Below are 23847 nucleotides of genomic sequence, written 5' to 3'. Positions count from 1 at the left end.
CTTTTGGGCAGGTTACTTGTCCTCTGCCACACCTCCCATGGCAGCCATTTTGTGGTGGTGCCCAGGACAGTTTATCAAATTTCCAAATGTGGTTGCCTACCCCTGCTTTACATTTCCTAAAGTTTGCAAGAAGCATTCACCTCAACTGATGGAAAAAACAGAAGAAAAACACGTCATAAATCCTGTAGAAAGAGAAGTGGAGATGTTTGTCTGAATGTGATTTAATTCTATGCAAACAGTATATGGAAGTAACTACAGGGGAGTCTTCACACCTTTTCCAAAGTAGGTATATTGAATGCATGATGGGGCAGTGGGCTTGCCCATGCCCCTTTACCATTGCACATACATAGAAAATATATTGGGTGTTAGTGCATATACTCACTAGGAAAAAAAATGGTGAAAGGCTCACTTATATCAGGCCAATGAACTAGATGCCTTATCTTGATTTGTATGGTGGCAGCACACAATCCTACTGTCCCACAGTGCATTCACTAAGCAGGTATATCAGTAGACTCTTATGATCATGTGAGCACTTCATTTTCTCTCCTGTAAAGGAGCTAGTAAGGCTTGACACTTTTAGTTCTGAAAAATGTTATTGCATGTTGAGCTGAAACATCCTGTCAGCAACAAAACACTCCTGGCATCGTCCTGCAGTTGATTCCACTTTCTCTGTCAAGCTGATCAAGTTTATATTTCATTATGTAGTGTGTATTTCAGCCTAGCAGTTGGTTACTTGCCCAGGCTAAGTTGCAGTGATTTTATCAGATCAAAGCCCCAAACAACCCTGTGACACATAAGTACATGTGAGAGAGCTGGTAAAATATCTCTGTGTGCTGGTAAATCTTTTATGCTTGTCCATAAAGCCAATGTTTCCTTGCTGAAATGTTTTGCTCCTACAAAGAATTAATACACAAGAGCCACATAATTCCTTTGCTCATAGTAACTCATATCAATTGTATTGAAAATAATAACTGCAGAATCCATGGAGCAGTTGGGGTTGCTTATGGTTTGGAGTAGGAGCACTTGCAGTAGACCATTTAAGGCGCAATCCTATGGCTGCTAGTCAGTGGCTAGACGGCCATAGGATAGGTTGGTTCCTGGGAACCGACCTCGGAACCCGCTCTCAGAGGTCAGTTCCTGGAGAACCCCCTCTCGCACCTCCTTGAGGGCAGTGCAGATCGGCTCCATGCTCGGAAGAGTGGTGCGGCATGGTGAAAATGGGGCGTTCCTGCCGGTGGGGCAGGGAGGTCTGAAATGCTGGTACGACGCATCCTATGTGTCATCCGGCCACTGCTTCCCATGCTCCAAGGTCCCGCAGCTAGAAGCCAAAATCAGCTGTCTAGCTGCGAAAGCAGGTGAGGAGGAGACCTGCTCCTCACCACTCCTCCCGCCCTGCACTAGCTAGGCAGTCGCCCCCAGGCTTGGAGGCGACCGTCGATCCAGATAGGATTGCTCCCTCCATGTTGCAGCAGCCACCCTCTAGAATGGTTTACCAACTGTCATTAGCTATTCTGGCAGTTCTGACATTTAGACGTCTTCTTAAGACCCATCTCTTCACACAGGCTGTCCTTGAATTGTGACCCAGCCAACCATGGCCTGTTGCACATAGGAGAATGTGCGGTTTTACTGCTGACTAACATTTTTATAATTGTGTTGTTTTACTGTTACATCTTGTTGTTTTATGTTGCAATCCTATGCATGTTTAGACAGAAAAAGGTCCTATGACTCTCAGCATTCCCCAGCCAGCATGGCTGGCAGGGGAATGCTGGGAGTTGTAGGACCTTTTTCTGTAAACATGCATAGGATTGCACCATAAATGGTACTACATTTTATGTTCCACACTTTGCTAGCTCTGTGAAAAGCAGTATATAAATCTGAGTAATAAAAAATTAAAGTATTCCTCCAAAATCTGTTCATTGCAACTGTAATAGTAAGGTTGGAATGAATACTCCTAATTGTAGGATGTTTCATGTTTTATTTTAGACATCCCTGAACCTTTTGCTTATCAACTTTTGTTGTTAAATGAAATTCTACCATCAGTAAAAATACAAAATTTTTTGTTTGTTGGATTATTTGTTACATAGTTGTGTGTTATCAGAACTAGCCACATATCTTTTTGTAACTTAACAGTAAGAAGTTCATATGAAGACAGCTCACAAAGCATAATGAGGCAATCAGAAACTCCTGTAAAAGAACTAGAAAATATATTAAATGATCTTAAGAAGGAGAGTGGTATGTATGTCTTGCCTTCCTTTATTAATAAAAGTACTTTTTAATAGAATTAAAGATGAGCAGAACTTAGACCAAACTTTACTGTAATGTAAACCAAATTGCTTTCCTGAAGGGTTATCAGAGTTCCATTAAAATGTACATCTATATGAGCACTTCTGTTTTTAATTTTGACAGGCAGTTTAGGTGATGGGATTTTGAAGCTGCTCATGTTATGAAACGGATTGGGTCTTAGGGCTAAAGTCAGTGCTATTGATTTCACTTTGACAATTATAGGGTAAATGTGTTTTTAGGATTGCAACCTTTGCCTGATCTGGGATTATTATTTTTTGAAACCTAGCACAAAACCTACAAAACGAAGGCTTGGCTGGTCAAATCAACAAAACTTTTTTTTTTAATCCAGAAAACTAAGAAATAAGAGCTGGAATGCCAATTTCTTATAGATCCTGAATTATCAGTCCTTTGTATGTTCCTTAAAAGTTAAGGACAGTAAGCTTATATGACTTATGACTTAATTTCTAGTTTTCATATGTAGTGCATTACAACTCCTTGGCTCCAATCTTAAGCACTTGTTAGGAAATAAGGCACACTGAAATCAGTGAGATTTACGTCTGAGTTAACATACTTAGGGTTACACTATTCTCATTTATCCACATAACCATCCACAGAATAGAACCTTGTCATCTGTCGCTTGCCTAGAAAAGGTGTAGCAGGGAAGTAGAACAGAGGGTGGACAACCATCCCCATAAATAAATTATAAGCCAGGCTCCTGTAATGGAAATTGAGGTGAAAAACTCAGACTTGTCAATGGCTAACGCAATCTGTTAAGGCTTTTGATCAAGAAGGAATTTGAATCTAAGTTTTCCTTTTATAAAAGTATCGTGTTAGAACTGCTAGAAATGGCAGAGAGTATATTTCTGTTTGGAGGATAAACTCAGGCCAGGTGTCAAGGATCTGCATAGGTGGGCAGCTGCCAAGGGCTCAGAAGTTCAGAAGAGCCTATCCCTGCCCCTGAGCCTACTGTAGCAACTGCCAACATCCTCCCCCCCTTCACTTGCCCATCCTGCTAGCAAAAGGAAGCTAGCCAGGGCTGAGCCTTCATGCCTCATGGTACCCCATTCTAATTTGTCTTTTTTGAAGTTAATTTTGATTAGAAGTGACCTAAACCAATCAGGCACTGCCTTGGGGGGGGGGGCATGTCGAATGAGGGCACAAGGCAATCTTAACATCACTCCTGTACCCTCATTGGCAATGTCCCCTCACCCCAGGCAGCATCTGATTGTTTCAGATTGCTGCTACTCAAAATGTAACTTAAAAAAACTTTTAGAATTGCATGCCATGGGGCTTGCAAGCTTGGCCAGCCAGATCTCATGGAGCTTTGCCAGTGAATGGGCTGGCAGGGGAGAGGGGAAGAAGCCACTGCCGGCCCAGCCAGGTTAAAAAAAGGGGGGGGGGATGTTGGCAGGCTGTGGCAGGGGGGATTTGTGCAGCCAGCCACTGGGCTTTGGCCACGGAGGCAGGCAGCTTTGGTGGTGGCAGCAGGCAGCTTCAGCAGAGGGCTCACTGGACTCTGGCACCAGCCCTGGGTAAATTCATTTTAAAATATTTATACAACAGCTGATTTGTGTGTAACTAATGATTTGCATTCTCACTGAAGTGTCCCAGTGAATGTTAATTCAACCTTTGCTCTTTTTGAAAATAGAGATGCAGGAGCCTTCAGCTCCTAGTGAAGAAATGCAATCTTCAGTCATGGAAAATATTCTTCAGGATCTAAAAGAACATCCCGGTAAATCTTACTGTACAACTCGGGTGGGGGGTGGGGAGTGGGGAACCTATATGTAATGTGTTAGGTATCAAGGACTGTTGATATAAGTAAAATATGCAAGACCATCTTATAGTTAATCATTTTTTTGGTACAATGAGGGTGTTACAGTAATTAGCTTATTTCTAGTAGAAATGTAGGTGTCCCGATACATACATTTCTAAATGAAGGCTAGAAACATCAAGCAATTTTAAGTAGTAGCTCTCTCTTCTAGCTTATTACATTGTGTTTTCCGATGGTTTGCAAGTAAAGAGGAGCTTGGACACAGGTTGACACATCTAAGGGTGTGTTTCCATGCTATTGGCTTCACCTGGCTTGCAACTTTGTTGTGATGTTTCCCCAATCGCATCTGCTTGTTTTCTAGTTTCCACAGTGCTCAAAGTCCTGGCTTATTATTGCTGTAGCCTGGGGCTCTGTGCTGTTTCCACTGAGCTCTAATCAAATTATTTTCTTGATGGCTGGGTGGAGTCTGGGTTGGGTCCGATTACCTCATCCGTGTTCCCGCCTCCTCTTGCTGAGGTCCCCCTCCCCCTTCGCTGACAGAAACATACTTCTGGGGGGGGGGATTGGAAGAGAACGTCATCAGACTGGCAGGGGCTGCTGAACCAGTCAGAGAGGCTCTCCCCTCCAGGCTCTACTCCTCTTAATGGCAATCTTGGGAACAAGCCTCATTGATCACAGTGGGAGTTACTTCTGAGTAGACTTCCCAGATGTATGCCCAATTCCGCCAATTTTTATTCCTTTTCCCCTAAATAGCAGGCTACCGCATTAGCAAGTACACGCTAAGTCACTATCTCATTATCACAATATTGCGCAGGTCTTCCATCAATACATATATCCTCCATGGCAGTATGGCGCTAGGACTCTATCACCCAATCGCAAAATACCTCTAACACGCTGTTGCGTGATAGCACATCGCTCCAGGGGTGCCCGCTGACTCCTGTTGAGGTCAAGGGGGCTTGTTCCGGAAAATGAGTTATGGCGCAATAGCGCAAATGCACGTTGGTGCTATTTCACAATTGAGTGATAGAGTCATGGGAAGATACTGACATAGAGGGTGTGCATATTGATCAAAGACCTGCACAGTACTGTGATAATGACTTAGCATGTGATATGAAAACTAGACTGTGATGCTTACAGCATCGTTTCTGTGGTCCAAATGGCACAAAGGAATATTAGCCGTGGATTCTCCGCACATGTAGTTCTGGGGAAGCAACCTGAGATAAACCTTATTTTCAGGCTGTAATGGGAGCACTTGCTTGCCCGCGATAGCAGGCTTATACGCACTAGTGTTCTAGAGCTTATTTCCAATTATGTTTTAAAAGTTGGTCCCTCGGCATCTTGCTCCAAAACGGCAATGAGACTTCCGGAAAACAGGGAGGGAAAGGGTTGGGTCACTGAGGTCACGAGTGACACACCCACAAAGGCCGGGCTACATGCCCCATGGGCAGGACTATGATACTGAACCCAGTGCGATTGTGGAAACAGGTCAGTAATGGAGCTAAAGTAAGCTGGAAAAGTCGGACTATAACCAGTCTCAGAAGAAGCGGCTTTTTCACGATAAAATGCAGGGCTGGTGTTGAATGGCCACAACATCATGAAAACACAGAGACCTCACCACACAGCCAGGTTGGGGTAAATCGTTGGTGGAAATACAGCCTAAGACTGTGCTGAGTGTTCTCTCTTCTATCCTTCTGTTGTGTAACCCCATACATCTCTAGCTTAAAACTATTGACTCTTCAACCAATCCTGAATTAGAAAAAGGTTTCTTCTTTCTTTTGTCAGGTCCAGATACAAACAGAAAATGTTCAAGTAATAACTGCATTCCAGAATAGCTCACCCAATAAAAAATGCATCTGGAGGTTTATGATTGTTAGAGAACTAAATTGAGTCAAATGTTCCCCTGAATGCAATTCAGTTAAGGTTTTGTTGCCAGAAATATGCCTTGCCTCTTGGATCCAGGGTTGATAGCACATCATAATTCTCACTCAATGAGAAATCAGTACATGGAGCTGGTATTTCCTGTCTTGCACACCTGTGTGTGTTGTTGAAAGCTGCAAGGTAGTGAAGTATGGAGTTTCTAAATAACTGAAGTTGTGTGGGGCGTGTTATAAAGTAGATGAGACCAGTTAGCTAGTACCATAGCTGGAGGCCTTTTACAGTTATCAGGCTTAAATGCCAGTGAAGAGTAGACCTGCAAAATAACACTGCAAACTATGAGTGTCCATCCAATGGTGTTCATCTGTCAGCAGAATGGATTCCTCCTTGCTCCTGCAGTCCCCCATACACCCCCAAAAACTGCTCCAGAGGGTTGGAGTACCTGCCATACCAGATTTGGGGGGTGGACAGTGAGTACAGGGGAACATTAATTCAATTAATTAATGCAATATTAGCCCTATGGCCTTTAAAAGAACTCAAATTTGAATGTAACTTAAATTAGAATGTAAACATGACACAAGATAAATACAAAAAGCAGAAAAACTAGACCAACTGAAAGCAATAAATCTATATATACTGAATTAGTAAGTTGTTAATTGTTTAACCAATTGGATACTTAATATAAACGGAGAAGTTGCAAATTATTGGAAATGGTTTTACCCCAAATCTTGTTGTAGAAAACAGATGGAAGCATTTCAAAGGTGCTTTGAGAAAGTATGAATAAGAATAATCCAACGCATTTTGAGTCATCAGGGAACAAAACATCCCATGTAAAAAAATATTTATCAACTGATATAGAATGTGTTTCTTCATTGCTGTAAAATTTCTTTACTACATACATGATAATTCTAAATATCTTCAACTCCACATGTTTCTATTACTTACTAATCAAATTATTTTAAAAAAATACTAGAAACAAGTCTAGACTTTCTAGAAAAAGACAGTAAAGGGGAAGCCAATCAGGTGCAGAGCAAAACAGGAACTGGAATCTAACAACCCCAAATTAGGGTAATTTTAATACATTTCAGCTTATTACAGGAGCATGACTCCTTATGACTGGTAAGTTCATCCTCTAATTTCTTCAGCAATGCATCTGCAAAAGTAAGTCCTGGAAGATGGTATAGCATTTTCCAGTTTCAGGGCTTAACAACAAACCAAAAGCAGGACACTGACTAACATAACAGTATGGGAAAATAAAAAAAAACATCACCAGCACAAGGCATGGTTTCCAGCAACCCTCTCCAAATTTTTTTTATTAAAGCCAAACCCAAAATGAAACCATTTTACAGTGGCCCTTATGGTTGTTATGGCCTGTGTTATAACAGTTTTTCAGTGTAGTTCTTATAATTGAATTACAATTTGATCTTTTGTTAAAAAACAAAGTTCAGAAGTCTTCATCAGCTAGTGAGAGGAGGACATCGATGCTTATGGAAAATGATTTTTCCTCAGAAGAACGTCAAGGCCCAGGTAAATCTCAGTTTACAGTGCGATTTTACTTTTCTTTTCTTTTTTTTTTTAGGCATAGAACACTGCTGTCATGTTATTCCACTAAAATGAAAGACAAGCAACTAAGACAATGTATTTTGATGGGCATCTTGGAGGGGTGAAATGACACATCTAGTCAGTTCAGTGAGGCCTAAATTAACATCACGGACAATGGAGATGGGTATATGTAGCTGGATACCCATTTGCATTCACTACATGTGCTGAAGACAGCTTTCACACTTGCTGGTTTGGAACAACCGAGTGTAATTGTGTACTCTGGGTATCACATGCTATATTTCTGTATTTCTATCTAACCCTATTCCAAAGACTCAGGGCTAGTAACATACATTTGCCAGACTATGCTGTTCTGCACAGAGTAGAAATGAATACCTGTATACTGCAATCCTATACATGTCTACTCAGAAGTAAGTTCCATTTATGTCAGTAGGACTTACTCCCAGGTTACTGGACATAGGATTGCAGCCTTAATGAACTAGACAGAGAAGACCAGAACAGAAACTGGAGCTATATCCTTTTCAGCTGACAGATATTGTCACAGTTTCAAGCCTCAGTGGCTTGTGAGTCAGATGTTCACACACATCTGCACATGCTCACTATTTCATAGATGACTGCACTGACAGCTTTGAGAAGGGGAAAGGCTTCTGTCCACCACATCCCAAATAGATGATTATTGCTATCATGGCTGATAAGACCTCACTACAGTGTTGTGCCATGTGGAGGGATAACAACTTCGAAAAAATAAAAACTACATGTTCAGCCCTGCACATAGTTGCTGAACTAGCAGTTATAACTAGTGATTAGCAAATTCCCCTATCACAATTCAGAACGGGTTCAGGAAAAAAGGACAGGTTGCTTACCTATAACTGTGGTTCTCTGAGTGGGCATCTGTGAACTCAAACATATGGATATGTGCCTGTGCAGAACCGTCACTCGGAACATTCCAAAGCTAAACAGTTTTAGGCAGAAGTCCTGCCCACCTCCTTTGTGCATGCTCTGGGCATGGATCCCACCTGCCTCACAGTTCCGAGTCCACCATAGTGGAGGAATAAAAGAAATCAAGGCATCGAAGTGGGGAGGAGGGTGGGTTGCATGAGTTCATACATGACTGCCTGTAGAACCACAGTTATAGGAAAACAACCTGTTCTTCTTGATAGTCTCTGTAACTCACACATGCGGGCGACTGAAAAGCAACAGATTTACTGGAGGAGGGAGATGTCACGTCTAGGGATGGTGGAGAATTCCACCACGGATCTCAGTGAGGCTGAATGCCAGTGCATTCGGCCCCCCAAAATCTGTGGTGGAACGAAGCCCCGCTGCTTCACCACCCTGCGAAAGGCACGTGAAACGGAGCACCTACCTGGTGCCGTTCACACTGCTTTGTGAATGGCAGCCACATCTGCGGCCGCCATTCACATCACGATTTTTCCCATGATAGGCTACGTAAATACTTATGTAGCCTATCACGGCTAACTCAGGGATGCCATTTGCGTCCCTGTGGAGGCTGTGATAGGCTACGTAAATATTTACATAGACTATCACGGCAAAAAAAAAAAAAGAATGCAAATGACGGCCGCCGTAGCCGCCACCATTTGCGTTCCCTTTTTGTCGCCGTGATCAGCTACGTAAATATTTATGTAGCCTATCACGGTGAAAAAAAGGGACGCAAATGGCAACGGCTACAGTGGCTGCCATATGCGTCCCTGTGCAGCCCAGCAGCGACTGGATGTTGCTGCGGGCAGCCCCAGCCGGTGGCTCCATGGAGCCATGGATGTCACGAAACGAAACAGGTAAGTCGTTTCGTACATCCCTAGTCATGTCAGAATTGAAGAAAGAACCGCTCTGCCAATAGCTGCATCAGCGTAAGCTCCGATATCGAGACAGTAATGTTTGATGAAGGTAGAAGACTGAGCTGCACAACTGCGGAAGTGAAATACTCTGAAGAAAGCCACAGAGGATGCTTTGGTTCTAGTTGAGCGGCCTCATACTTGTAGGGCAGTCGGTAAGCGTGCCAGTTGCTAGGTGAGAAATATGGCTGAAACCACCCACTTGGTGAAGAGTTGTGACAACTTGGGGCAATGCTTTTTAGGTCCTGAATGGCAAACAAAAAAGCAAGTAGAGTTCCTAAAGGATTATGTTCTATGCAGAGTGCCCTTCTGACATCTAGGAAATGATGGTTGATGTCCACTGGGGAGGTAGGTTGAGGAAGGAAAGTTAGTAGCATGATACCCTGAGCTAAATGGATTGTGAGACAACATTTGGAAGAAAGAAGCAGTCTGATTGTAGCACTACTTTCCCTATGAAAAATTAGGAACAGTTGGTCATTCCTTACAGCTCACAGTTTGCTTGCTCTCCGTGCCCTCCTGTAGGAAGGGGTATAATCAGATTTGATGGAATAGCCTCAGGAGATGATAGAGAGTATCTGTTTATCAGTGGTGAAGGATCTCCAGGCAGGAAGAAAAGGTTCGAGTCTGTTCTTGTGTAGGAGAACCATTGGTCAGGCTCATTTGTAGGAGTCAAAGACACTGTTATATTAGTCGGGGGGTGGGGGTGACCTCATGTAGGTTGGTGGTATTTTCTCTGAAAGGGTCTCCTGGAGTGAGAGGAGGTGCATGAGCCTTATTTAGGAGTTGAATTCAGACCTGAGTCAGGTTTGTGCCAAGGTGGCTATTGGCGTTGCCAATATGGATGTGGTCAGTTGGCAGAGGCTGATGATTGGGATCCCATTCCCATCTTTTGGCCAGATGTCTTCATTTTATTGACATGATCAATGGTATCATCCTGTCATGCCCCAACTGGAGGAGTCCTTCTCAGAGGAAGACCTAGAGACCCCAGAAGCCCAGGGCACCTCAGACCAAGGACTGCCACCAGACTCACAAGAGCCTGAGCCTTCAGGGGAGGTGGTTGCGGGGCCCTCCCTGTCAAGGGAAAGGGACTCTGCCTCTGCCTGACCCCCCAGGAGCATCGTCGCCTCAAGCAACAGGCTAGTAGGGTTCCTGTGCAAAGGAGTGCTCACTTTCAGAGAAAGGTCTCCTCAGGAGAAAGTGACTCCTTGGGAATAAGGCTCTGGAAAGGGAGGCTTGATTACTGAAGTTGAGCCCTGGGTGGGATTCAGCAGGCTTTGGGCATAACACCTTCACCAAAAACCTAGCTAGCATTGGAACAACTTTGTCCATCCCGCTTCTGCTGTGTACCTTGCCTCCTGAACCATGCCCATGCTCTGTTTCCTGACCTTTTGGACTGCATAACGTACCTCACTGATTTACTCTGTTTGACCTCTTGCCTGTTATCGTAACCACTGCTACTGTTGTCTGATCCTCTTTGACTGACTGTCTGTGTTCTGACTTCTGCCTGGATTTAGACCACTTCTGTAGCCTGAACCTCACTGGATAACCAACTGTAGGTTTGAAGGTTTACTAACTTCACTGCAGTTAGAGATCGCTACAGTCAAAGCAGGACACATCCATAGATGCACCAAAAAGGCCTTCACTACTGAGTGAGAGATCTTCCACTCTTGAGCAAGCCTCCTGGTATAGCCCCATGGTAAGGACCCAAGCATGACATCTCAGAGAGATGGTGGATGCCATGGCTTTGGAGCCACAGACAGCTATATGGCAGGCTATGTTAATGTCCTGTTCTGGACTGAGCAGAAGCCCATGCGGGTCAGAAACAGGCAGCAAAGTGACAAGGCAAAGCAGGCCAGAAGTTTCAGCACCCAGGAGAAGTCTGAGACCAAACTGAAGGCTTTTATGCTACAGTGCCAGACTCCACCGTTTCCTACAGAATGGAAGCATTAAAGGGACAGTCCTCTAGGCTGTAGCCTACCACTCCTCCATCTCTCTACGAGGTCATGCCTGGCACACTGCTGACATTGGCACATCAGCTCTACGGAATGTGGGGCTCTTCTAGAAGGGGGTTCTGGTTCGATGCTGGAGCTAGGCTCAGGGATCTCTGGCAGCTCTGCAGTGGTGCTTGGACCTGGAGTTTCTTCTGTTGGCACCACTGGTTCTTCAGCCTCAGAGTCCATGTTATTGCTGGACTCCAGAGTCATGACAGTTAATTTTCTGGCCCATGAGCCTGTACACTTAAGCTTGGAATATCATCATTAGGTTTTTGATGTCTTCTGGGAGACTATCAAAGAAGGCTGCCACGTTTTCCCATAAAAACTGTTGGTAGGCTGCCATGCATGCCTTATAGTTCACCACACAGAGTGCTAGGGCTGTGGCGGAGTAAATTCTGCATCCCATCAAGTCTAATTTTCTTCCCTGCAAGTCTACTGGGGCAGAGTGAGGCTTTTGTTTAGTCTTGGATTGGGATGTTTCCAGTAAGACGTGTTGTGTTCCACAGTATCGGTGCAGCCACTGAGAAGGCCCTGTCTCATCAACATTTAGGATTTTAAAGGTCATCACCAATGCTTTGAATTGTGCCTGGAAGCAAGTTGGCACCCAGTGCAGACATTGCCATAGACCAGCCTTCCCCAACATGGGGCAGTATCCGACTGTGTCATTCCACCAGCGCAAATGATGCTGCACTAGTAGAAAGTAGGGTCTGAATTCTCTGCAAGAGGAGAATCCAACTAAAGTTATGTTTGGTTGTGCATCATGCTTGCACAATAAATGTAAAGCACAAAATTTACTCTGCAGTGAATTGGTAAGACTAACAATAAGCAAAAATCCAGGACTGTTACAGTTTTCTAGACAAACCGTTCAAACCATGTACTTTGTGAGTATGCTCTTTTCTCACAAGTCCAATTCAGAGGCAATAGAATGATATCCAGTCCACGTGTAATACCTTTGGGGGTGGGGGAGAGAAGCAAGTGTAGTCTTGCGACTATTCCCCCTTTGATTGATGTGCAAGAGTGGAAGTGCTCCACCTGCAAAGAGGGGAAACACACAGAAACGGAAATGTTAAGCAAAGTCTGCAGAAGCCTGTTGTCAGTTTTACCTTTGCTGCAAGTCCAGCTAAAGTCTGGAGGCAAAGTGAGCTTCTGTGTATAGGAGAGAAACAAAGACTAATGAGGGGCTTCTTCACCCTTTGCCTTGAGACCCCCACTATGTCATCTGCCATGCAAGTCCCTCTTTTGCAGAGAGTACTGGTACTGGGGTTGCTGTCACAGCAGCCCCAGGGCATTAGAAGGGAGGCTCCATCACTTGTCATCAGTAGGGATTCACACATTTTGGTTGGCCAGCTCATTATTTGTTGTCATCAGCCCCTGACTCATCTCCTCCTGGCCCTAATCCTCTAGCACACGTTAGAGGGGTGAGGGGTGAACCTCTCACCCCTTGCAGAATAAGGCTATGACATATTCATGCTACCTTCCAGCTTGGTGCAAGGGGACAGGCTGTTCCTTCCTCATCCCGCAGTCCTCTGAAAGAGTGATGTCATTCACTTACCTCAGGGAGCACATTCAGAAGTGATTAGACTCTCTCTCAGTATTTCTGAGTGCCTGCCAATCCCAGGCAGCTTGAGTGAACAACCCTGCCTCTCTTGAGGACAAGGTGAGAGAAAAGATCAGGGGTTCAGAAGCACTGAGAATCTCTCTTTGTTTCGGAATCCACACCACCACCACCAAGCACAGAATGGGGCAAGAGACTGCTTCCTTCCCTTGGAGGAGATGCAAAATCATGCACTGGGTCTAAAGGCACTCAAAAGTGGTGTGAATTTCTCTAGCTATTCTGAGTACTTTCCAGCCTCTTGGGAGGTGAGTGACAGATTCCTTCCCCTTCCTACTACTGCACATGCTAGGGGACTGCAGGAACAGCTTGTTCTGTATCTCCTGACTAGATCGACAAAGTGAGGGACCCCTTTCTCCTCCACCATCAAGGAGGGAGGGATGTCTACCCTTGTCCACAAAGGTGAATCACTAGAAAGAGATTCCTCCTCACCTACAGAGAGCTGGCAAGCACATTTGCAGAAGCCTAGTCATCACAATGGCAAAGGCACTAACTAATCAAGGACAACTCAGCCACATTCCATCAAGTACCCCAAGTTGTAGTCACCTTGCTAGTCACAAAAAATACCGCACTTTTTTCCAACAGTAATATATTGGACATTGATGTTGCCCCCCCAAAAGTACTTTCTTGAGGAGGAATATCTGGATCTTGTACAACAAATGAACAACGGCTGTCCATTGCTCATCTAGGAAGGCTCTCTGCCATACAGGCAGAGGACTTCTCCCTCCTTGCAAGGAATTTGTTGAAAACAAGAATGTACCAAAGTTAGCAGATAGTTAGCTTTTCAGGTTTGAACTACATTTGCTGGATGTGCTATCTGGATGTGCTGTCTGAGGAAAATACTACATTTTCACAGATACAGTACATTGCACTCTGTTTGGAAAACATGACACCCCTGAAACAAAAACACCTTGTTAAGACATGTTGACTTGAGTACAAAAAATAGCAAATACGCATTTATTTCACAAAGAATCAGTTGTGCAGAAAGGCCCCTTTTTGCACAGGTACTAATGTAATTAATTATGATCAACTTTTGTTTTGTGGGATGCTTGTTGAGGTTTTTTTTAAATATACATCTAAGAATTCTGTCATACTACAGAAGAAACAGATTCCAGCAAAGATGAAGACAAGATGCCGATGGAGTTTTCCCCAGGAGAAAGTAATATTGCACAGGTCTCAAATGAAACACCATGGAATCCACCATTTAAAGCAACTCCAGTTCCAAGTAAATTCATTATTAAACAGTTATCTCTGCTATTTTGTCTATGGTAAAGACCTACTCTTCAGCTTCATCTATTCCCTGTTAAGCATGCTTAGAGCAACCTAGTCATTAAGGGGGATGTTTTCTTTCCAAAACATTTTGCTTACACAAACCAGATCAGCAAATATCCAGTTGTGCGTGGGCCAGATTTGAAACCTTGAGTAAAGATCACAGAAATGAAGTGGTAGGAGTGGAAGAGACAGCTGTACCTTACTGTTCTGTAGTAAGCTGTTCTTCTAAACCCATTTTGACCTAGAAGTCACTGCTCCAGAGAACATAAAAGGTCGTCTGATAGAAGTAGCCTGTGGGAAAGTGGGAGTTTGACATTGGCTATAGGTCAACAGTAAATTGTGGGGAGAATACACCACCAAACCTTTGTTCCCTCCAAATACACCCTAGCACTGTTGTTTCCCAAGCATTGGCTGCAAGCATGATCCCAAACAGCCCCACCTTGACTGACACCCTCCCCCCCTTCCTGCTGGACATCTTGATGGTAATTGATCAGCGAATGTACAGCACATTCCCTGGGGAGAATGTGCAGTACATTTGCTAGCATGCCTCCACCAAGTTCTGTTGAGACGTCCATCTAACCTTGCTCCATCTTTATAGGTTTGATTTTTATCCTACATTATGGCTCATGAGGTACTGAAGGCAATTCACTCTGTGTGTGTGCGCACGCACACATGCACACACAAAGTATAAAGAAACCCAATTCTAAAAGTGAAACAGTAAGGCTGTTGTTGCTGCTGGTTTTGTTGTTGGCTTTTATTGCTGTTTTATTGTGTTTATGTTTTTATCACTTAATATTTTAACTGTTTTTTATGTATTTTATTGCTGTAAGCTGCCTTGGGAGGGCTTCTGCCCTGAAAGGCGGCCAAGAATTTTTTAAAATAAATAACTATAGAATAAAATGTCAGTAATAGTAAAATAAAATAAGCCTCAAAGCTGTACATTCAGTTTGAAAAGTTTTGAAATAAAAAAGGTTTCACTTTGTCACCTAAAAGCCAACAGTGAGTGGTAATACACTGAACTGCTGTTACTATTTACATTTTCATTTTTACAGACTTGAGAATAGAAGTGACAAATGAAGACATGAATGATGCCAAAAGATTTGAATTCTTTGAGAAGTATGAAGGTAAATAAAACACCCCATTAAGTTTTTAGATAAGGTAGATTTACAGAGTAAACAGCTTGCTCTCCCCTGCTCATCTTCCTATAATGTTCTGTAGTTCAGTGAAAGCGAGCATTACCTAATACATCAGGGGTATAATTTCAGCTCTGTTGTCCTGTGTTTATTGACTTAGAATGGGGATAGCAGTAGTTTGCTATTTTTAAACACTTGATTTATGCCTTTCAGTTGGGTTTATTCTGCTAAAACGCATTTTGTGTGTATTCAGCTGAAAGAGAGCAAACATTTTTCTATGGCTGTGGCAATTTGTTTGCCTAGACCTCAATTACATAATTAACAGGGCAGATTTTTTGTTGTTGGGTTCCTTAAGCCACGCTTTAAACCTCTAATAAAGGAAGACATGTAAATCAGAGCTGTAGACAACAATGAAAAGGTACTGCTTTGTTGACTTCATTTAATGTTGTAAGCCAGCTGCAGAGCTTTTAGTTTCAAAATCCACCACACCAGGCAAAAGCAAACTATGTGAAGATGTATACTTGAGCAGTGAAACTCTACCTTTAGTATCACCCTTATCAACAGAACTAGGTGCAATAGATAAAATACATAGAACAACCTACTGCTACACTAAAGAGTAATGACTATTAAGACAAGCAGCTCTGTCCACATCCAGTTAAGCTCTATGTGATTGACTTGGTCCCAAGAGAAACATTTCATCTTTGTAGTCAGACTCAGTGAAAACAGAGATTTTTAATAGCATTAGTGTGCATTTTTTTTATCATGAGGTAAAAGCTACAAACCCCAGTGTAAATGCTGGATTTTGGATGCCAGAGCAGTGCGGCTGTACCAAAGGCTTAAGGGCTGGCAGGCTTCGGGGCATTGCTCCTGCTTGCCAGATTTAGTGGAATATATGCCCAGCTTTTGTGTGTGCTGATTTCTCTGGGCTTCTGTAGCTTGGGTCTGAAGCCAAGTATTGGCAGAGTATCCAAACTGAAGATCAAGCTTGAGTCCCTTGGCTCTGCGGCAGTGAGATCTGGAGGTATGGTGGAGTCAGCACACATAGCCCTTAGGGAAAAGTGACATATCCCCTAACTGTTCAGTCCTAAATACTAAATAGGATCCCAACTGATTTCTGGAGCAGAAAATGTCATTTTTATACTCAAGATAGATGGGATAAAAATGAACACAGTGAAATTGGATTTTGGAAATGTTTCTTCTCTCCATTATGCCTGCACCTTAAAAACAGGAGGCTATAGAGAAAATGGATCAAGAATGGAGGAAAAGCTGGTTGGGGAAGGGGATGGGGAGAGAATGAAGATGAGACACATAAATAAGAGTTGGTGAACCATATCACCAAGTGGCATTGCTGAAGAAAACCCCATAGCACAGGAGTACTGGAAAAAAGTTTTTGTGTAAGGGACAGAGAAGCGATAGCCTACAGCCCTAGCATATAATTTGAAGGGTTCTAACAACAGTTTTCATCCACCTAATGATTTGCAGAGGGGTAGCATTGTTAGTCTGTTGCAGAAAAAACAGTGTCTTGTGGCACATTTAAAGATTAACAAATGTATTGTAACATAAGCTTTCATAGACAGTTCATGCATCTGATGAAGTGGCTGTAGTCCATGAAGTTGTGTTGCTGGGCCTGGACCCCAAGCTCTTTTCCAGAGAACTGAATGTCCATTGGTGCCAATGAAAAAGCCCCCCCCCCCCCCGCAACTTATCCATCATGAGGCGGGGGGGATGATTTTGGGGGAGATCACAGCTGAAGGAAAGGTTAATCTTCCCCTACTCACATGCTTCAATCCCCCTCCAAAGATCACCCCCAGGGCACATGGCAATTAAGCCTAGGACAAAATTCTTCCATTGGTGCTCTTTGAAGCCTTTTTCTAAGCTTAAATGCCATGCCAAGAGGGGTGATTTCAGGGGGATCACAGTGTGGGAGGAAAGGGTTCACCCTGTGCACTGTGACACCCCATCCCCATCACAGTACCTGTCAATTAAACTTAGAAAAAAACTTTTCAATTGGGGTGATTTGGATGGGAAATTAATTGGCTGGTTTTGCCTTCTCTGAAACTTAAATATATCCTAATAATTTCTAAAATGGCATACATAAATTAGCATATGCACATTTTATGCAGATTTATGTCCCATGGGCCTGGGCCTTGAATCTTTTGAGTGCTTAACCACACCCCTGCTAGTAATGCTGATGAACTTAATGGGGTTCAAGCCTGGAAATGATCTTTAGGGTTTCGTAATTATTTATTTATTTTATTTGCAATCTGTATATACTGCTCCATATCTAGAACAGATTTTGGAGCGGTGAACACACACACAAAAGGTAAAAGAATAAAAAGATTAAAACACATTCAAATTATACTTGTTTAAAAACACAATGCCAATAAAAACTGTAACTGATCAATCAAGGAATGCCTCCTGTTCTCAAGGGACACCAGAAACAACGCAGTGTTGGTGCCTGCCTGACCTCCACGGACAGGGAATTCCAAAGAAAGTGGGCCACCACACTGAAGGCTCTTCTGGTGGATTCAAATCGGGCCATAGGTCCATATGGAACCACCAAGAGCAAGCCCTCCACTAACCTCAGTGACCGGGCAGGTTGGTAAGGGAGAAGGCGCTTTCTCAGGTATCCGGTTCCCAAGTTGTTTAGGGCTAAGTACTGAAACCTTAAAGCCTGGTAGCAAATACGCAAAGTAGATGCGAACAAGAGAATCCCCTGATTTTTCCCCACAGCTCCATTCAAAATGAGACCTGGAAAAGAATTAACAGCTAAAAAACTGACCTCCGGAAACTAGGTCTGGGGAACAAAAGCCCACCTCTGCAGGGTGGCCACTTATGCAAAGGGTCCTGCAAGGGCTAACTCTTCAAAGCAGCCCCCAAGCAAAGCCATAGAGGAATGTCTGTTGCTTTGCTAGGGGCTCATTTGAAGAATTACCCAGAGTGGCTTAGGAATTAGCCAAGCTATATACTGATTTCGGAGAAAATCGCATGGCTCATTTATGAGCCAATCCAATAGGAGCTTAGGGGAGCTTGCTGACTCTAATGTTGACATTTAAGACCCAATTCTTTCTGATGAGGCTTTTATTGATGTGAACAGAATCTATGTATGCCTAAGTATTGCTGTGACTGGTTAAGGGAAAAACGAACCAAGCAGGCTTTGACTCTATCTTAACTCCATCGTAGATGAACTTTACAAAATCTGTGCATTTTCTATAGCCATACCAAATAGCTTAGAGTGAAGAAGTGTTTAAATGGCCTGTATCCTATAGTACACTGGCTTACGTAACTTGTATGTGGGGGGTGGGGAGGCATCTGACATTAAAAGCTTAGCTAGAGCAACAAAATTCCCACAACATTGCCATGAATTACAGCACCATTTATGTAGCATTGTTGGATTCTGAATATGATACTGTTCTGTGTCATGTCCCTTTAGGTATCCAGGACAAGAAAAGAGCAAAGGCTGCAGACCTTAAAGACCTACTAAAGCACATCATCATAGCCTGTGTAGCTGTCACTAGTTTGATCTTGGCTGTAATAGTGCTTGTGCACATATACTCTTCATTATTTGTGAAGAAGCAGCAGCAGTAAGTCACTGCTTCATTCTCTCCTCCCCTCATATCAATGTATCTTTGAAATTGCTGCCTCACAACTTGCATCCCAATCCTTGACATTTGTACACTTATAACACTGATATCATGTGATGGTGACAATTGGCGCAGTGGTGGATACAGCCAATCAAATGCAGCTTTTGCTGGCATAGCTATCTAAGAATCAGAATGTTGAAGCTGAATGATAACTGGCTTTAATTCTGGAACACAAAGCATTACTTTGTAATGGTAAAAAATAATCAGATATGCATCTCAATTCTAAAAGTACATATATTGCTGTATCTTCATGCAACACCAGTGTAATGCCACTATAGAACACCATGCTGTAATTGTAGTGTGTCATGATATGCTAACATCACACTTTTCATGTTCAAGCTGCATGTTCAGCTTGGCACATCAATACTCTGCAGAACCTGGTCCATTTCCCACTCTCTCTTTTTTGCAGATGAAATACAGAAATACTCCCAGAACTTAACAATGATTACCTTTGCTTGTCATTAGCACACATCTGTATATTCTCTATCCCTTCAACGAACACAAATGTTATATAGTTGGTTTGGATCTGCAAAGGGTGGAAATCTTAACTCAGCCATAAAGCTTCCTCCAGGGCCTTGGGCAACTATCTCTTAGCCTAATCTTTTTCATAGAGATTTTTAGGCTAAAAACCCTGCTCTGAGCTCCCTCAAGAGCAGTAAACAAAAAAAATATGCACATTTGTACTAGCTTAATACATTTTAGGATTTCATTAAATATGTTATCTATATAAATTTTATAATCATGTATAATGTGTCTGACACAGCTTCTGGAACCACAAGTTGGACATACCCTGCTATTACCTACAAGGAGCTTTGTAGGTCCATCCAACCCTCTCATTGCTGACACTGAGGAGGGGAGTGAGTAGGATGACTGGCAGCTCTGAAACTGTCCATACGTTCCCTGAAGCCTCCCTCCTCTAAAAAAAAAACAAGTGAGGAGGAGGGAAATGATTTGGTGCCTGCAATCTACTCTAGACTGGTCCTTTGGCAACAAGATTGGCTAATCGCTGTTTGATATTTATAGCCTTCCTTTATAAAGGGTTTTTTTGGGGTGTTAAACCATTTCATTATTATCATAGGGAGCCTGTTACAACAAATCCCAGCACTGGCAAGAAAGATGAACCTGATCAAGTCACATCAACTGAAGAAAAGGGAAGCCAACAACTAGAAGATAACACTGTCTACACTGAAAATCAGAACAACGTCTACACTGAAAATCAGAACAACGTCGACACTGAAAATCAGATCAACGACTACACTGAAAATCGGAACAACGTCGACACTGAAAATCGGAACAACGTCGACACTGAAAATCGGAACAACGTCGACACTGAAAATCGGAACAACGTCGACACTGAAAATCGGAACAACGTCGACAGTGAAAATCGGAACAACGTCGACAGTGAAAATCGGAACAACGTCAACAGTGAAAATCGGAACAACGTCTACACTGAAAATCAGAACAACGTCTACACTGAAAATCAGAACAACGTCTACGCTGAAAATCAGAACGTCTACGCTGAAAATCAGAATGTTGACACTGAAAATCAGAACAACAACAACTTAAGTTCACCGCCAACAATTTTTTTAACAGATTATGAAGATGTCATAAAGCCTTTAGAAATCCAGCCTGTTGAAACAGTTTTCTCTCCTGGCTGCCTCTCAAGAAAGACTGACTTACTTCCCCCAGCTGAATCTTTAGGGGAATCACCTGATTACGGTTTACCTTCAATTGACAACATGGGTGAAAACCTCAAAGTACAATCTAGAACATTCAAAATGAATCATACTTCCTGTAACAATCGAGAACAGCATAGTAAACCTAAAGATCACGACTATAAAAAGCTTCAAGACAAAGATACCGTTCCTTATAGAAAAAGTTCACACCAAAGATCCTCCAGGCATAGACCCAAATCCACAGAACCCAAAAGGGTGCACACAAATGGTTCATCTAAGCATCCATGTTACAGCAATTCAGGTTGGGTTTGTGATTCTTCAAACGTTTCCAGTGCTTTAGACACTAATGAAAACACTCATGAGTCAAGACTGTCCCAACATGATGTTTCTGCATGTGCATGTTACCAGCATCTCAAAGGTGGTTCTAGTACAGATTCATATTCTGACTAGAGGAGTAAGGAGTTACTTGTTCTGCTTGATCAGGGTCCAGAAGCATTCCGTCCTAATGTTTTTACCATGGTTAATCATGATGGAACCCTATAGTATCCTGGAGGACACATGTTGCAATCATGCTTATGAATAATAAAAAGTAGGTTTGATATTGAGTTGCAGGAGTTGCTAATCTAGCCTCTTCGATTTGTGCAATTAAATTAACATGCTTTAAGTGTCATATATGCCACTTCCTTTATCAGGCATCAATTTCCATTTTGAAAAAGTGGACTCAACTTGAGCACTGCACTTTGCAAGGATGTATCGTTCTTTGTAATATGTAAGTGAATGCAAAATTGCGTGTGCATTGAGTATTTCAGGTCTAGGTTAATTAGTACCATTATGTTGAAGCAAAGGATGAGTATAGTCCACACATCTATATGCATGTGGTTTAAGAGGAACTGGGAATCTAGGACAGAATGTGATTTAGCTTTTGGCTTTTTCTATTTAAAAAAAAACCCCTTACTGAGGGAAAAACCCAAAATGCCAGGTGCTATGGGCCAGTTCATATATTATTATTTGCAGAGAACCAGTAGTAGTATGAGACACTCCTGGCTCTACAGTAGTGTTCCCCAACTTGGTATACCCTCCAGTTGTTTTGGAACAACAATTCCCAGCATTTCTGGCCATTGAGCATACTGGCTGAGTTGAAGTCCAAAACATCTGGAGGGCACCAGGTTAGGGAGGCTGTCCTACAGACTATGCAACTGAAGTAATTATGAACTAGGTCTAAGAAGAACCCAGAGAGCAAACTCATAAAGCTTTTAGAATGAGCTCAAAGTCCATTGATTCTTCAGCCAAGAATTCCCATGTCTGAGATGTAATTCAAGGTGATTATTCAGGAAGGTGCTGTCCATTCATCTTGGAACCTGGCAAGACAAACAGACTGGCCTAAGCAGTTTGATATTCTGAAAAGGTATCAGACAAGTTAAAGAAAAGAAGGCCCTATAAATTCAAAACTAACTTTATTATATATTTCTATCTTATCAAGGACAAGTACTTTTCCAGTTAGAAGAAACAGATAAAATGTCTGAAAGATAATTGTGTTTATTTTCTAAGCTTTCACCTGTGAATATAACAAATGGATAATTGAATGACTTGATATATAGTGACTTCTTTACAAAAATGTTTCCCCCTAGCATCTGGACAGCAATATATAAATATTTACAATGGAAAAATAGGCAAGGAAAGAGAAATAAGTAGTCTTCATTATCCAAATTAATTTCTAATACATCAGATTTGAACACAAAATACTTCATTCACATCTATTCAATATTTACATGTTTCATTACTTGAGAGCACTGAGGTTTTAACTTTATTTTTAGGATATTTGTTGTATGTTACTCCTGTTATGTCTCTAATATCTGTTTCTGTATAGCAGTTAAAAAATTTCTGGAAAAATAAATCATTGTTTTGAAAATGTTGAAAACATTAATGTAAATAATTTTAAGTGACAGATTTTCTCCACACAGTCAAGTACACCACAACACTGAAAAAGAACTCAGATACAGATTTTCTGACTGGATCCTAACCTGGCAGGTTTTAAACAAAAGTAGTTTGTAAGCTGAAATGGAAAATTATAACCCTGCTTAGTGTTCAAGGAAACAGTGCTTTCTGCAAGTGGATAAAATGGCCTGGAGATAAATTTAAAATTACTGTGGAATATGCTTCAAAAGCCCCAAACAAAATGTTATGATTTGTTAATAAATTAAAACAAAATTGTAACAATTTAAACCCATTTAATAATATCAACCATTAAATATAGGAAGTAAGCCTTGTTGCTTTCTGCACTAGTGTTGTACAATCACATGACTGAAAACAGGTTGCTTGCAATAATGACAAACACCTATTGCATGCCATTTGGTTTTAGTATGCCGGCCTTGACTGCCACATCCAACAACGGTTACACTTCAGTGATCCTGGTTACAGTCATTGCAGAGAGTGAATTACGTGTGTGAATTACGTCGCCCTCTAGTGCCCAAAGAGACCCTAAGCCTAGGTTCCCTAGCTTTATAATGTTCATTGAAATCCAATCTAAAGCTAAGAAATCGGAGGCTTTCATCAGAACTGGTGGTCAGTAACACCAAAAACTGCTGCACAATGCCCTGAAAGAAAAAGGAGAAATTCATAAGAGATTCATAAGAACTCACAAATATTAACATTTGAGTGTAACGGAATGAGTGTGCGAATCGTGTCATTGTTCTAAAGTAACCCTTGAAAATCTCAAAGAAAGAAACAAATGGAAACTGGTCTGTTGCAAGGGACAGCCAGCTCCTATAATGCTTAATGTCCCATCCATACAAAAGCAATTAGAAAGTTGTTCAATTCACTCTTGATTTAATGTGGGGAAAGCTTCAACAAAGTGAGAGCAGTTAACAACCCACTGAAATTAGTGCCAGGGTGGCCATGAAATTTGTGCCAGCAAGAATGCCTCATGTAGACAGACATTATTTTATCTATGGTAGTAATGGTCCAGCATAACTCAGACTCTGGAGTACAATCGTTTATGTCAGCACTTTTATATCAGGAGCAACCTCTATGCTGTGCTTGATTATTCCCCCTCTATTCAGGACAAATGTCACATTCCCTAAGGTACCATAATGGAATCATAAAGCAACCATACTTTTACTGTTACTGTCGTCTTCCAAATCCTGAATTGGCTTGGATAATGCTGCATTAAAACCATAT

The 23847-nt window shown here is 42.2% G+C and overlaps 2 protein-coding genes across 6 annotated transcripts in view; one reads left to right on the top strand and one right to left on the bottom strand.

The window, feature by feature from the left end:
• Positions 1 to 7463: 7463 nt before the first annotated feature.
• Positions 7464 to 23847, bottom strand: part of TUBGCP3 (tubulin gamma complex component 3) — a 95030-nt gene continuing 78646 nt past the window's right edge. For 4 of the 5 annotated variants that reach the window (XR_014789236.1, XM_084844615.1, XM_084844617.1 and 1 more), the window contains one exon: positions 7464 to 23264. Coding sequence is in view for 4 of the 5 variants with exons in the window: in XM_084844615.1 (XP_084700741.1) it covers positions 23106 to 23264 (159 nt within the window). In the remaining variant the exon portion in view is untranslated. The remainder of the gene's footprint in view (positions 23265 to 23847) is intronic. The other variant, XM_084844621.1, reaches the window with a different exon arrangement.
• LOC146350261 (uncharacterized) lies at positions 15276 to 23015 on the top strand. The gene is made up of 3 exons (XM_084844623.1): positions 15276 to 15341; positions 18784 to 18934; positions 20073 to 23015. The coding sequence occupies exons 1-3, from the start codon at positions 15299 to 15301 to the stop codon at positions 21118 to 21120; spliced, it is 1242 nt and encodes a 413-aa protein (XP_084700749.1). The 5' UTR covers positions 15276 to 15298; the 3' UTR covers positions 21121 to 23015.

The sequence above is a fragment of the Heloderma suspectum genome, chromosome 3, assembly GCF_057233095.1.
Source record: "Heloderma suspectum isolate Gila_16-S chromosome 3, 16-S_ref, whole genome shotgun sequence".
Lineage (NCBI taxonomy): Eukaryota > Metazoa > Chordata > Lepidosauria > Squamata > Helodermatidae > Heloderma > Heloderma suspectum.
Note: the sequence above shows the minus strand (reverse complement) of the source record. Positions and strands in the feature narration are given on the sequence as shown.